General features: G+C 38.0%; 1 protein-coding gene across 3 annotated transcripts in view; it reads left to right on the forward strand.

Annotated features, from left to right (window-relative positions):
* VCAN (versican) overlaps positions 1–14,575 on the forward strand; it is a 120,195-nt gene that overhangs the window by 26,581 nt on the left and 79,039 nt on the right. For all 3 annotated transcript variants that reach the window (XM_030324106.1, XM_030324100.2, XM_030324113.2), the window contains exon 6: positions 12,926–13,219. In XM_030324106.1, the coding sequence (XP_030179966.1) occupies positions 12,926–13,219 (294 nt within the window). The remainder of the gene's footprint in view (positions 1–12,925; positions 13,220–14,575) is intronic.

Here is a 14,575-nt window from a genome sequence, read left to right on the forward strand (position 1 = left end):
ATTTTCTTCTGAATTCCATACTCCTATTTCTAGTTTGTGAAATTATTCCTGTATCTAATTGGTTCTCACAAATAATCCCTATGCCTTTAGCAGATCTTCAAGGGGCCTGTTTGATGACCATCAAAGTACTCAAACACCATGGCCATGTTCTTCCTATGTTAGTCTTCTACTCAGCATCGTGTAGTGAATTTTCTGTCCTCTTCCTCCTCAAATATAAACTCTGCATGATCTATGAAGCCCTCCAACCTGGCTGGAGAACAACCAATCCAAACTTATTTCCCTCTTTCCAACATGGTGTGTGCATAGGCCCTCTGAAGATCCTGTGCTTGCTGCTACCCATAGGTCTGCTTTGACCCTCTCAGAGAGCATGAGCTTTCTGACACTCTGCTCTTCCACTCTTCCCTGTACCTGAAAACTTAACTGCTTTTTCTTCTTCGTTTTTTACATTTTTTTTGAGAGAGAGAGTGCGCGTAAGCAGGGGAGGGGCAGAGAGAAAGGGAAACACAGAATCCAAAGCAGGCTCCGGGCTCTGAGCTGTCTGCACAGAGCCAAACTTGGTGCTAGAACCCATGAACCGTGAGATCATGACCTGAGCCAAAGTCAGATGCTTAACTGACTGAGCCGCCCAGACGCCTGGAAAACTTACTGCTCCCAAGAGCCCATCTTTGGCTCTTACAGCTCACACTGTGATTTTCTTACTCTGAATTCCCACTTTTCATAGTTCCACATGCTTGGCATTTAATTGTTCTCTAGTTGCTTTATAGGCACTGAATACAAAATGTGACCTGTTAGTTTTGTTTCTGCAAAACTTCTGTAACTCATGGTAGAGATAAGGCCATAAACATCTTCTATACCTCTCTCAATTGCAATGAAGAACCTATTCCAGTAATAGATACATAATAATTACTTAAGAAATAACTTGGTGGTGATTGCATTATTTCTTCCAATTTTGTCTTTTCTCAAATACAATTACCACCACCTTTCCATTTCTGTATTTGAAAAAAATGCTTCACTTTGTTCACCAAATTTTTTTAATGTTTATTTATTTTTGAGAGAGAGAGAGAGAGAGAGAGAAACAGAGCGTGAGTCGGGGAGGGGCAGAGAGAGAGGAAGACACAGAATCCAAAGCAGGCTTCAGGCTCCCAGCTGTCAGCACAGAGCCAGAGGTAGGGCTCAAACTCATGAACTGTGAGATCATGACCCGAGCCGAAGTTTGACACTTAACCAACTGAGCCACCCAGGCACCCCTTGTTCACCAAATTTACTAAGAATGTTTTTGTGGGGTTTTTTTAATCCTTTTGGACGACCACGATACTAACTGTTCCTCTCACACTTCTCCCTGGTCTCTTAGAAAGCATTCCTTCCTAGAAATACTTTCTCTTCTTCAACTTCTTACAGTAATTTCCCTTTCTTGCCACCCCAGCCAATCATCCTGTCTGGGATTGGTTCCTTTGTACCCATTCATTTTTAGATTGCTTCCTCATGTCAAAGTCCAGTATAGTTCTGGGGCACCTGGGTGGCTCAGTCAGTTAAGCGTCCAACTTCAGCTCAGGTCATGATCTCACAGTTTGTGAGTTTGAGTCCCACACAGGGCTCTCAGCTGTCAACACAGAGCCTGCTTAGGATCCTCTGTCCCTTTCTCTCTCTGCCCTTCCCCTGTTCATGCTATCTCTCTCTCTCTCTCTAAAAAATAAACATAAAAAAATCTTTTTAGTCCAGTATAGTTCTGTCACCTCCATGACTTGTTTAATTCTTTTATGTCATCCTTGTGTTTGGCCTAGAACCAAAAAATAATCTTTTCCTTTTTGTTATCATATGATCTTCTTTAGATATGCAAAGCTAAAAATTTAGGGAAAGACCCAAATGTCATTAAACAGGTCTTAGAGCAGATCTTAGTTCAGACTTTTTTGGAGGCTTTGATTGGACAAAAATCAGATATCATATCTTGAAATTGTATGATTTCCTGCTGGCAGATTCTCAGATTGACTTTTAATTTCAGTGGAATTTACAGCATGTAATCTACAAAATATTTCACTGGTGGGAGATATCTAAGAATCCATGATACTGGCCTTATTCAGTTAAAAAGTCCTATGTCAATGGGGTGCCTGGGTACCCCAGTAGGTTGAGCATCTGACTCTTGACTTTGATTCAGGTCTCAGAGTTTGTGAGATTGAGCCCTGTGTCAGGCTCTGCATTGACAGGGCAGAGCCTGCTTGGGATTCTCTCCCTCTCTCTCTCTCTGCCCCTCCCCTGTTTGTGTGCACTCTCTCCCTCTCTCTCTGTCTCTCAAAATAAATAAACTTTTTTTTTTTTTTTAATTTTAAGTCCCATGTCAGCTAGAAGAGCTTCCCGCACACTGTGGTTCAATGGATGGTTCAAATATTGGTTCTGGATTACAGAACCTCTTCACTTTGGTTCACTTTGGTTTGGTGCTAGAAGATGCTGAAAACTTCATTTATTCTCTGAAGAACTCACAGAACCATAGATCATAGCTGGGGCTGTGGCTTCTGACATAGGCTTTGGAAATTAACATGTCTTGCTAAGGGCCTGAAACTGAACTTCAAGTTCTTTCTGCTTAAGTGTTTGCATAGCATAGCTAAGAGCCAGTGAAAAAAGTGACAAAGCATGGCACACTGGCAGCACCTCTGGAAAATGATGTCCCCATTCACTACAATGATTTCAATAGATTGACTGTGAAATAGCTCCATAGGTAGGGTAAGGAAGGAAACTATTGTATGGGTGTATTATTGTTTAGGTTAATCCTCATGAAATCGTTGTCAGACAGTTATTGTTGTTGTTGTTTTTTTTCTTTACCCTACTGTTTGCCATGAGGAAAGGTTAAATAATTGGATATGCCCTGTTTCCTATTCCACTATAGTAAACTCTTTTGGCCAACCACAGATTCCCCAGCGGAGCAACAGTGCTCTTACCAGTAAAGAAGGGATGATGTGCTCTCCAAGCTCCTGCAAATCTCTGATTTCTCATATAAGAATATCCTAATTCTTATTTGAGTGATAATTTGTTTACTGATTATGTTGTCATGATTAGAACTGCTTGGTTAAATGGTAACTCTATTTTCAAATTTTCGAGGAACTGTTAGACTGGTTTTCAATATGGCCACACCATTTTAAGCTCTCACCAGCACTATATTAGGGTCCTGATTCTTTCACATTCTTGCCAACACTCATTTTTATCTGAAATTTTGATGATAGCCATCCTAATGGGTATTCAGTGATATCTCATTGTGGGTTTAATTTGTATTTACCTAATGGCTAATGATGTTAAGCAACTTTTCATGTACTTATTGGCCATTTATATATTTTCTTACAGAAATGTCTATTCAGTCCAGCTGTAAAATGAATGTCATGGGGTGTAATGTATGGCATGACAACCATAGTAAATAATATATTTCATGTCTGAAAGTTGCTAAGACAGTCAATCGTAAACGTTCTCTTCACAAGAAAAAATGTCTGTAACTATGTATGGTGATGGATGTTACCTAGACTTATTGTGGTGATCATTTCACGATATGTGCAGATAGCGAATCATGATGTTGTACACCTGAAATGAATATAATGTATGTCAGCTAAATCTCAATTTAAAAAAATGTCTATTCAGAACATTTGCCCATTTTTAATTGGGGTGTCTTTTTGTTGTTGGGTTATTTATACACTCTAGATTCAAATATCTTATCAGAAGGTTTGCACATATTTTTTCCCATTCCGTGAGTTGTCTTTTTACTTTCTCAGTAGGGCCCTGTGATGCACAAAATTTTTCAGTTTTAATAAAGTCCTATGTATCTATTTTCCTTCAGTTGTTGGTGCTGTAAATGTAATATCTAAGGAAGACACTGCCAAGTCCTTAGTCATGTAGAGTTGCTTCTGTGTTTTCTTCTAAGAGTTTTGTAAGTTTTAAGTTTTAAGCTTATTTTGATCAATTTTGAGTTAATTTTTATATGTAGTGCGAGATAAGTGTCCAAATTCATTCTTATATTTGTGGATATCCAGTTGTCCCAGCATCATTTGTTGAAAAGACTATTCTTTCCACCATTTAATGACCTTGGTACCTTTTTGAAAATCAACTGATCATAGACATACAGATTTATTTCTGGACTTTCCATTCTATTCCACAGATTTATACGTCTGTACTTATGTCAGTACCCCATTGTCTTGGTTACAGTTGCTTTGTAGTAAATTTTGAAATTGGAAAGTGAGGGACCACTAACTATGTTCTTTTTCAAAATTATTTTAGTTATTTTGGGTCCCTTGAGTTCCCATCTGAATTTTAGGATGAGGTTGTCAGTTTCTACAAAGAAGCCAGCTGGGATTATGATGTAGATTGCATCGAATCTCTAGATCACTTTGAGATATATTGCCATCTTAACCATATTAAATCTTCTGATCAATGAATATGGGATGCTTTTCCATTTCTTAAGACCTACTTTAACTTCTTTCAACAGCACTTTATAGCTTTCAGAGTATAAGTTTTGCAGTACTTTTATCAAATTTACTCCTAAATATTTTATTCTTTTTGATGCAAATGGAAATGGAATTTTCTTTACTCCTTTTTCTGATTGTTTATTGGAAGTATATATAAATGCAATTGATTTTTATATATTGGTCATGTATCTTGTATCATGCAACTTGGCTGAACTTGTTTATTAGTTTTAATAACTTTTTTTAATGTTTATTTATTTTTGAGAGAGAGAAAGAGCATGAGTGATGGGGGAGCAGAGAAAGGGAGACATAGAATCCAAAGCCGGCTCCAGGCTCCAAGCTGTCAGCACAGAGCCCAACACAGGGCTCAAACCCACGAACCATGAGATCATGACCTGAGCCGAAGTCAGACGCTTAACCAACTGAGCCACCCCAGCGCCCCAGTTTTAATAACCTTTTAACAGAATCCTTAGGATTTTCTATGTATAGTCCCTTTCATTTGTAATCTTATCGTAAGGAAGTAGACTTGTCATGTCATACACCCCTTGAAGCATGTGACAGTCATTTGCTGTAAGGTTTTGATGTCAAGATCTCTTGGAGTTCTGAATCAAAAGAATGTCTTTGGAAATACAGTGACCATTTACCTTTCAGCTGTGAAAAGTTAAAAAAAAAAAAAAAAAAGCCAAACTAGGCTGATCCGCCTGTGTAGACCTGCAGCCATACTGTGCCTGTCAAATCGAATAGCACATTCAATCTCTTATATATTTTGAAGACTCAGACACCCAGAAATGTTTCAGAACCTCTTTCTCACTCTAATTAAAACCTTACTGTTCTGTCAGTAGGAAAGAATGAGATCCGACATCCTGAAAACCATAAAAATATGTTTAAATTTTAGTGAGGCTTCCTGTCTCAAATTGATATACATGAAATCTTGTATAATAATGCATTGACATATATGTAGATTCCTTGTCTCATGAATGTTATCTGATTTGGAGCATGTTAACGATCACAGCCAACGGATGACAATTTTTTTAAATAATTAATTAAAAGTTAAAAAGTTCAAAGCTTTATCTCAAGCCACATCATGTTTCTCCTTCAGTCTGAAAACAAGTGAGAAATCTGAAAAGTGCTGATCGGGCTTTCCAGTCTCATTATCTCCAAATTAGAAATAATGCCTGCCTACCACTAGAAATGGAGTGAGGTGACGGTGGCAGCCTCAGAGGTTTGCTTGTCACTATTAACAGAAGGGTGGTCTCTGTGCAGTGAAAGAGCATATCTTAGGGGAATTGACGTGACTTTGAATGACCTTCAAATATCAGTCGTCAAGATTATTTAGCAGTGTGTTAGCTGTTCATCAAGCATATACAGCCAATGGATTTTGTGACCCAGAGAATAATGAGCATTAGTCTTCGATGCTTTGATCATGTCTATATAGACACAGGCAAAAAAAGAGAGAGCAAGAATAAGAGAGTGAAAGAGGGCAAGAGAGAGACAGAGGAAGAAAAAGAAAAGAGAAACCTCCTTTGAAACTTAAAAATCCCAAACTTCAAAGCTAATAATAATTGTGCTGACTTACTCTCATCACCAGGAAACTTGCCATAAGTGGTTTTATTATATCAGTATTTAGAAGTTCATCCCATGTGGCTACTTCCACCTCACGCACTGTAGCTACTTTGCATACATTTATCACTTATTTTCACTTAAATAGCGAGGAAATATAGTCACATTGATAAATCTTAACCTTCCTTAAAGTGAAAGACAGAGAGTTCTGTTCTCAAATGAGTAAAGTGAATCATGATTCTTTTATAAGTACTTATTTTCAGACTGGACAATTTACAATAAAAGGGTTATAAGCACAAATAAACAGGAAAAAAAAAAAACCATTTATCACACTACCCAGCAAACATACCCAGTGAGGAAACTGATGAGATCTCAGCTTTGACTCTCTGTCGGCTTAGTCCAGGAGAGAATTGAATATGACCTGCCCCTGCCAATTCCCTTTTCCTCCTTGGTATTCATAAGGAATTGTCAGCAAGAGGGAACACTCTTATTGTAGCTTTGCTCTAGGTCCGGCTCTTTAATAATTTTTCCAAGTTACTCCTGGGTATAAACTCTAGCTTTGGAATGATGTGGGTCATTTTAAACGTTTGATTTGTTTTCATCATCGCTTGCCTTTTAGTCTTTGTCATTCTTTAGTCTGCCAAGAAGCCACTTGTCCATTTAGCAGTCAGAAGTGTGGGAAAAGAACACGCATGGTCCAATTTCCAGGGAGTCTTGTAGCATTTAGTTGTCAAATGAAAGTATTTTATTTTCTCAATATTTCTGGTGGTGTTAATTCCCACAGTTAAGGTAAATTTAATTTGTGGGATGTCACCAGATATTAAAGTCTCACAAGCAGTATCTTCCAGTTCCTTCTAGGACATCCCTAGAAAGTTAAAATAACAGGAATAATTTAAGTTAACATTTAAGTTGAGATTTTGGAAAAATATGCATTAAGATACTGCATATGTGTTTTTCAAATGGATATGTAAATTATACTATGTGTGAAATCCTCTGTTCTGCATCGTTATATCTTATGTGTTACTAATGTGAGCATATATGTATACACCTTAATGAATTCTTACTTATACTAACTTAAATGAACTTGTCATTTTATGGTAAGTAATGTATTGTTTTGTGTATGTAAAACATTTTGTATATTTATTTCTTCATGTTTCATTTGCTCTCTTTCAAGAAAAATTAAGTATTCTCTCATAGGTGGATAACATTTAGAAACACCTTCCAAATCTGTGCTCTAGTTATAAATTTGATAGTAAGCATCTTCTAGGTGTAGCTACTTTGATGAGGCTACTTCTAGAAGTGAGACAGTTGACTCATCCTCAACTTATACAAGTATGTTTGCCTTCCAGGAAGGCAGCTATCCAGTAAATCTAAAATACATTAAATGGCTCAGTTATAAGTATTGAGGTATAGAAATAGAACACAATCCTGTCCTATGTTCGTAAGATAGGCATTTTCTCTCACAAAATTCTGCTGTGATTCAGAAGGAAATTTTACTACCTACATCAGAGGCAAAAAGGTGCCTTTAGGATACCTTCGGGGTGGAAACTTCTACAACCTGACCAATTAAGTCATGTTGCAGAGAGAGAAACTAAGTAAAAGCACTGAGTTGCTTTGCTTGATTTCCCATGTTTGCTTTCTCTTTGTCTTGTTTCCTTGGTTCTGGATTTGCCTTTGCCTCTGAACTTTAGACTTTATGTATTGGTGCATCCTCTTATGATCATTCATTTTTGGACCAAGGCTGGAGTTACATTATTCTTACTGGTCCAGGCTTTATATCTGTCTCATTTGATTCCACTGTGTTATAGTTTAGAACACATCATTTGACCTATAAATAATTCCTGACTATGGCTTTAAAAACTGAAAGTAGATCAGTGGAGACATTGAAAATCTTAACATCTTGACTGCTTTCTCAGTGTAAAAGTGGTCAATGTTTAGCTTAGAATCTGCAGTTCTTTTTTCTTATGGGCTATGCTTTCTTTCTGTGGGAAAGCTCTGTGCCTACAATTTATTTTTGAGGAGAAAGCCTGTGCTTTTATCAGCTCTTGCTTGGTTTACTTTTTTTCAAAAAGATATTTTTAAAATGTTTATTTATTTATTTTTAGAGAGAGACAGAAGAGCACAAGCAGGGAGAGGGGGCGAGAGAGAGGAGAGGGAGAATCCCAAGCAGACTCCTTGCTGTCTGGCACAGAGCCCAACACGTAGCTCAATCCCATGAACTGTGAGATTGTGAACTGAGCTAAAATCAGGAGTCAGAAGTTCAACCAACTAAGCCACCCAGGTGCCACCAAAAGATATTTTTTTAAGAAATGAATTTGTGTGTTCAGCTTTTAAATACCATCTTAGACGCTTCATCAAGGCTCCCTGCTCTCCCCAGCCTCCTGTGCTCACTGGCAGTCTTTGATGCAACCGTGGGAGGCAATGAACCTCATGTGCCCTTTGCTTTGTACTCTAGTTTTTTGGCTCCTGCTTTGATGCTGTTTGGTTACCTGGTTTACTTTGCTTCTATCTTAAAGGATCTTTTTTTTTTTTTTCTTTTTCAACGTTTATTTATTTTTGGGACAGAGACAGACAGAGCATGAACGGGGGAGGGGCAGAGAGAGAGGGAGACACAGAATCGGAAACAGGCTCCAGGCTCTGAGCCATCAGCCCAGAGCCTGACGTGGGGCTCGAACTCACGGACCGTGAGATCGTGACCTGGCTGACGTCGGACGCTTAACCGACTGCGCCACCCAGGCGCCCCCTTTGCTTCTATCTTAAATCAGGTTGATACATAGGCAACCAGAAACATAACACTAAGTTATACTTGCTGTGGATTTGCTGAGTTTGGAAAACAATGCTGTGAAACAGATCCAGGGACTTAATTAGTATTCTTTGAGTAAAAGAAAGTTCTCCAGTCAAATGGTTTACACATCATGACTTCCTTGTGGGGACTATCAATAAATACTATAATACTAAATGCTCTGATAAGTCTTGCATAGAAAAAAACTGTCATATGAATTGTATTTGTTTTCTAAATGCAGTTGTCCTTGCAACCTCTTTTCTGTAGAACACCTGCTCACATCTCAGGGGTCACCAGTTTTCAACACAAGACATTTTGGGAAATTATGTTCATTGAACGTGGACCATAAGTTAACAGCCTTTCTGATCCACATCTTCAACAATAAACTTTTAGGGATGCCTGGGTGGTTGAGTCGGTTAAGCGGCCGACTTCAGCTCAGGTCATGATCACATGGTTTGTGGGTTTGACCCCCACATCAGGCTCTGTGCTCAGAGCCTGGAGCCTACTTCGGATTCTGTGTCTCTCCCTCTCTCTGCCCCTTCCCTGCTTGTACTTGCTCTCTCTGTGTCTCTCTCTCAAAAAATAAATAAACATTAAAAAAATAAGCTTTTAAAAGGTTAATCCTGATTTAAACAACAGGTTACCTACACTTATATTATGTTAGAAATGCCAAAGGATTGTCTAATTAAAACTAGGCATATAGGAGCGCGTGGGTGGCTCAGTCAGTTCAAGTGTCTGACCTCAGCTTAGGTCATGATCTCATGGTTTGTGAGTTCGAGCCCCGTGTTGGGCTCTGTGCTGTCAGCTTGGAGCCTGGAGCCTGCTTCAGATTCTGTGTCTCCCTCTCTCTCTGCCCCTTCCCTACTCAAGCTCTGTCTCTTCCGTCTCTCTTAAATAAATAAACATTGAAAAAAACTAAAAAAAAAACAACAGGCATGTAGTGAATACAACAATACTTGACTGGAGTTATAGGTGTGTTAGGAATCAAAGACACTTAGTAATATGAACTAGTTCAATTACTACTCTGCGTTCCCTTTGACTCACCTATTCTTTTTTTCTGGTTTGGGTTTCTATATAAAACTGTTGCTAGGACATTCTGGAATATTTTTAAAAAGTATAAGATGTCCTGGCCCTAATATTTTGAGGTTGATACATAGGAAGGGAAAAGTTTGAATAAGTTAATTTTTCTCATTTTTGGTATAGACTGACTGGTCATTCTAACAGCTTCAAGATACAGTAAGATAATTCTGTAGTGTGGATACTTTACTATATTATTAGATTTTTGAAGTGGGCAAAATAATGTTCATGTTAAACATGAACATGTTAACATGTTAACATAACATAACATAAACATGTTAAATCGTGATTTAGGAGGTGTTAAATATTTACTTTTTAGAAATGAGTTAAAATAAATATTTTTGTTTTCTTTTGCTCATCTTGAAATAAAACAATTTGCCATATATATATTTATAAATGAATTATTTTGATTGTCACTTTAAACTAAACTCAATGCCAGTTAACTATTTTTATTTTCAACTGAGTTAAATGAAACCTCATGGTGATATCTTTTTCGACATTTTTTTTTTTGCAGTGTTGGAAAAATTCCTACATATAAAGGAAAATAGATGACTTTAGGAATTATAGAATTTAATCAAATAAGTAAAATGATTATTTTATGAGTATTGGATAGATGGATGGAAATTGTATCCTGCAAATGAATTAAATAATTGATATTGTGATATAATGTCAGATTTAACAAGAGTTTCTATATGAAAAGTTCTATAAGGGTAGGTCTTTATTAATTTAATAATAATAAGGGAATTCTCTTTGTAACCTATCAGCATCTTCTGAAACCTTTCTTTCTTTTATTACCCCAGACATGTTTGCGGTTTAAAACAGGGAAACCAGTTACCCATGAAATCGTGCTGTTATTTTTTTTTCATTAGCCGTTTGGTCTGGCCATTTTTGGAGAAGTTGATTTCCCCCAACATCTAGACTAACATTGCTGCTTGGAGTAGCAGAGTTTTACTCAATCGGTTACATTTCTTTGCCCTGCTCTGGTTGGCTGATCACTCTTATTACTTTAAAAGAACAGTAAATTTTGCCTCCAAGTCGCAGTACGTCAGGACGTAGGAAACTAAGGCAATAGAGTGATATTCCAGCTGTAATAACAAATGCAAGTGTTCTACCTTGGAGGAAAACGAATTGGCACGCAGCCCATGTTCACACTTGCATTCCTTTGAAGTGAATGAGGCCACTGGAGGACACAGACACAGTCTGTCTGCCTTTCCCTGTGTTGCTTTAAGCCAAATCCATAGGTGAGATGAATCAGCTGTTCTGGACAGCAGCTATACCCAAAGGTCTGCTTCAGTGAGCTGTTTTTAATGTGCTGCTTGGGAAGGATGGAAGAAAAATAGCACCTTGTTTCTTAGCAAGAACTTGAAATTCCGTTCACTTAACAAGCATCATTGATACATGCTACGTAACTGGTACTGTGACTCTTATGCTTTTACAGCTTGTTAGGGAGGGAGATAGTGCAGGAATGGGGAGGAGGAACCTATGTTGCTGTAGTGTATTTTTGGATCTGAGATTACTGACCTTGCCAGCCTAGACAATTAAGGACAAAAACCTATTCTCACGTCTACCTTACTCTTTTCAGCCAGGTAAAAGTCATTTTCTCTCTCTTCTTCAAATAGCTCTTGTAGGGATTTGGCCTAGTTTCCTTAGCAGCAATTTTAGATTTAGACTGACAAAAATTGATATGTGTGATTTGGCCATTTTTCCCGTGACTAATTTTTCTTGTTTTAGAAAGCTATCGCACACTCAGAGAGAGTAATGGCTCTATTCATTTTTAACAAATGCTTGTTACATCTGGATTTAGTCAGGTGAGGATCCGAATCATGAGAGCTCTAGAGTCCCCGTTGTCTAATATATCACAGAATCAGAAACAGGACCCGCGGCTGCTGCAGTGATGGACTATTGATATTTTAGCTTCTTCCTCTCTGCCACATTTTATATTCCTCCTGCCTGATGGATTAGCTTAGGTATTCTCTACTTCTGCCTCTGTCTTTGAGCCACTTGTACTCAACTGTGAAAAGCATCATTTGATTTGCACTGAATTTATTTCAGCCAATTGTTTTGTTAGCTGTCCAAGTACCAATTTAACAAACTCTCTCACGTTTCCGGAATATTTTATTGTGACATGTTAAATTATAATGAACATATTCTCTGCCAGTTGGGCCTGGTGATGAACAAAGTAAATGTTCAGCCTTTCTTTGTTAATCAATAAACAAATGTAGGAGTTTCTCAACCCTAGTTAGCACCCCTGCTAGCATATGTAGTTATCTTTGTGAGAACTGGAAAAAGGACAGACAGATTGCAAGAGGTATTCACCATGGACAGAGTAAGTAGAAAAGAAAAAGGTGCCCCTTCCTTCAGGGGACTTTGGTCACTTTGACCAGTTGAGTGGAAGCTGATGTTGGCCTCCATTCACTCTGAGCCCCGGCTGACATAACAATCACACAGCCCCAGCAGGCCTCACATATAACAGCATTCCATCTTGCTTCTGTCTCTTCCTACCTTCAAACCTTGTAGTTTTTCTTGTTTTGTTGTTTAATTTGATAGGAGTGAATCCATTTTGATGGTAGAGATATGTGAGAAGGAAGGTCTGAGAACTATTGTTTGCTTTCAGGTTGACCAAAGTGAAATAACCTTGGTGACATTTCAATACAGTTTCCCTTTCCAGCATGCATTGTTAAGTACATTGCAGGCTTTTTCACTGAAGAGAAAACTCATTTTCCAGATAGTAATCCAAAGAATCCATTGGAAAGGTCTGTTCATTTTAAAGAATTTATCATAACTTATTATCAAATGATTGCTTCTGTATATCCGTAGGCCATAAAAACAGTCATCTGATAATAAAGTAAATATATATGAACTTTTCTGGTATGTGTTATTTCTTATTATACATGAATAGTACCGAAATTGGGTAATTGTTATGTTTACTGCTTTAAAGTATCAGAAGCTGCGGGTTTACCATGAAAAAAGTATTATATCCTTCTACCTCGCCCCACCCACCCATAAACTGGAAAGGAATGAATAGTAAAACTTAGAGTTTTGTTTTGTTTTTACTCTCTTCTTATTCCAGGTGACGTGTTCCATATCACTGCCCCCAATAAATTTACCTTTGAGGAGGCTGAAGAAGAGTGTGAAAACCAGGATGCCCGGCTGGCGACAGTGGGGGAACTCCAAGCGGCTTGGAGGAATGGCTTTGACCAGTGCGATTATGGGTGGCTGTCGGATGCCAGCGTTCGCCATCCTGTGACTGTGGCCAGGGCCCAGTGTGGAGGTGGTTTACTTGGGGTGAGAACCCTGTATCGTTTTGAGAACCAGACAGGCTTCCCTCCCCCTGATAGCAGATTTGATGCCTACTGCTTTAAACGTAAGTGTTTGCTACCTTTTTAAAAATTACAGATTTTTAAAACATACTTCGAAGACATGCATTGGTGTTCAACTGATGGGAATGGATCTCATGTCTTGCCGTGTGTGCACAGAATGGAAACAGTTCAATGACTTCTGAAGGCAAATAAATGGAACAGCAGCAATATGGTTAAAACAGGAGGAAGTCTGACAAATGCTGTTTTTGAAGTGATAAGGAAATGTCGAGTTGAGGTCTTAACAGTGCTTCCATTGCACCTAGAACCAGAGAACACATTTCCGATTAGTTTTTTTTTTTTTTAACATTAATTGCAGTCCTTAAATGTAATTAGAGTGTTGGTGCTATAATGTTGAGGCCAACTATAGCTGAGTTGAATTCTTGAATTCTGCTTCTTTTGTCTTTGGTATGTCTTTCTTTGAAATGGCGGAGAATTCAAATTTCAGTAATTGCAGGTGAGTACTTGGAACCGAGATGGATAATCATAATGTTCAATTAATTCCTAACAAGGAACCATGCTGTAAATAAAAATCTCCATTTATCTTATTTTATTTCAGGTCATGGAAATACGTGCCTTCTCATCATTAATTCTGTAGTACATATTGAAGTGCAGTATATGTTGTTTGCAAGGTGTAACATAGCCTACTTTCAATTTGGTTTGCTACTTAAAACTGATCTTAAGTAACATTTATCCATACATGATTTACTTATTTAAAATTATCAGATGTCCTTAAGTTACTTTAGCAGTTGTAGCCACACAGTATGCTTGTAGAATTTGCTTGGTCAAACAAGCAAGTAGTCTAGAGTCTCACTGTGACTTTTACTGGTCTGTATTGTGATAGCAAAACAAAAATTTCCTAGAACTTGGGGGAGTATATTCAAAGTAGAGCCATGTCATATTGAAATATAGTGAAAGGTTTTTACTAAGTTTCCAATATATCTTGTTTTAGCTATGTGTAACTGAAACGAGTAGAAAATACACTAGCTTATTATGTAATTGCTTTCTAAAGTGAAACACACAGGCATTCTTTGTCAACCAAAAAGTCATGCTAGGATGTCTGAGTATTCCACAGAATAGACGTTAGTGCAATGGAAAGGCACTGACATGTTGCTGCCTCCCTGCTAAGGGGCCTTTGCCCACATCTCCTCCCATTGACTCAACTCTCTGAGTGTGAAAGCCATGTTTTGTGTTTTGGCATGGTACAAGTTGGCTATACAAAGCCATTGAAAATACTAACTTTTGTTCCTAGACTGAAACAATAGAAAAGGTCTTCCTTAGTTATTTTTTGGGGGGCGGGGGGAGGAATTAAAACAATAATAAGGAAAGCCTATCTCTAAAAGCCTATCTCATGCTGTTGGGAT

Source organism: Lynx canadensis, chromosome A1, assembly GCF_007474595.2.
Source record: "Lynx canadensis isolate LIC74 chromosome A1, mLynCan4.pri.v2, whole genome shotgun sequence".
NCBI classification, from domain to species: domain Eukaryota; kingdom Metazoa; phylum Chordata; class Mammalia; order Carnivora; family Felidae; genus Lynx; species Lynx canadensis.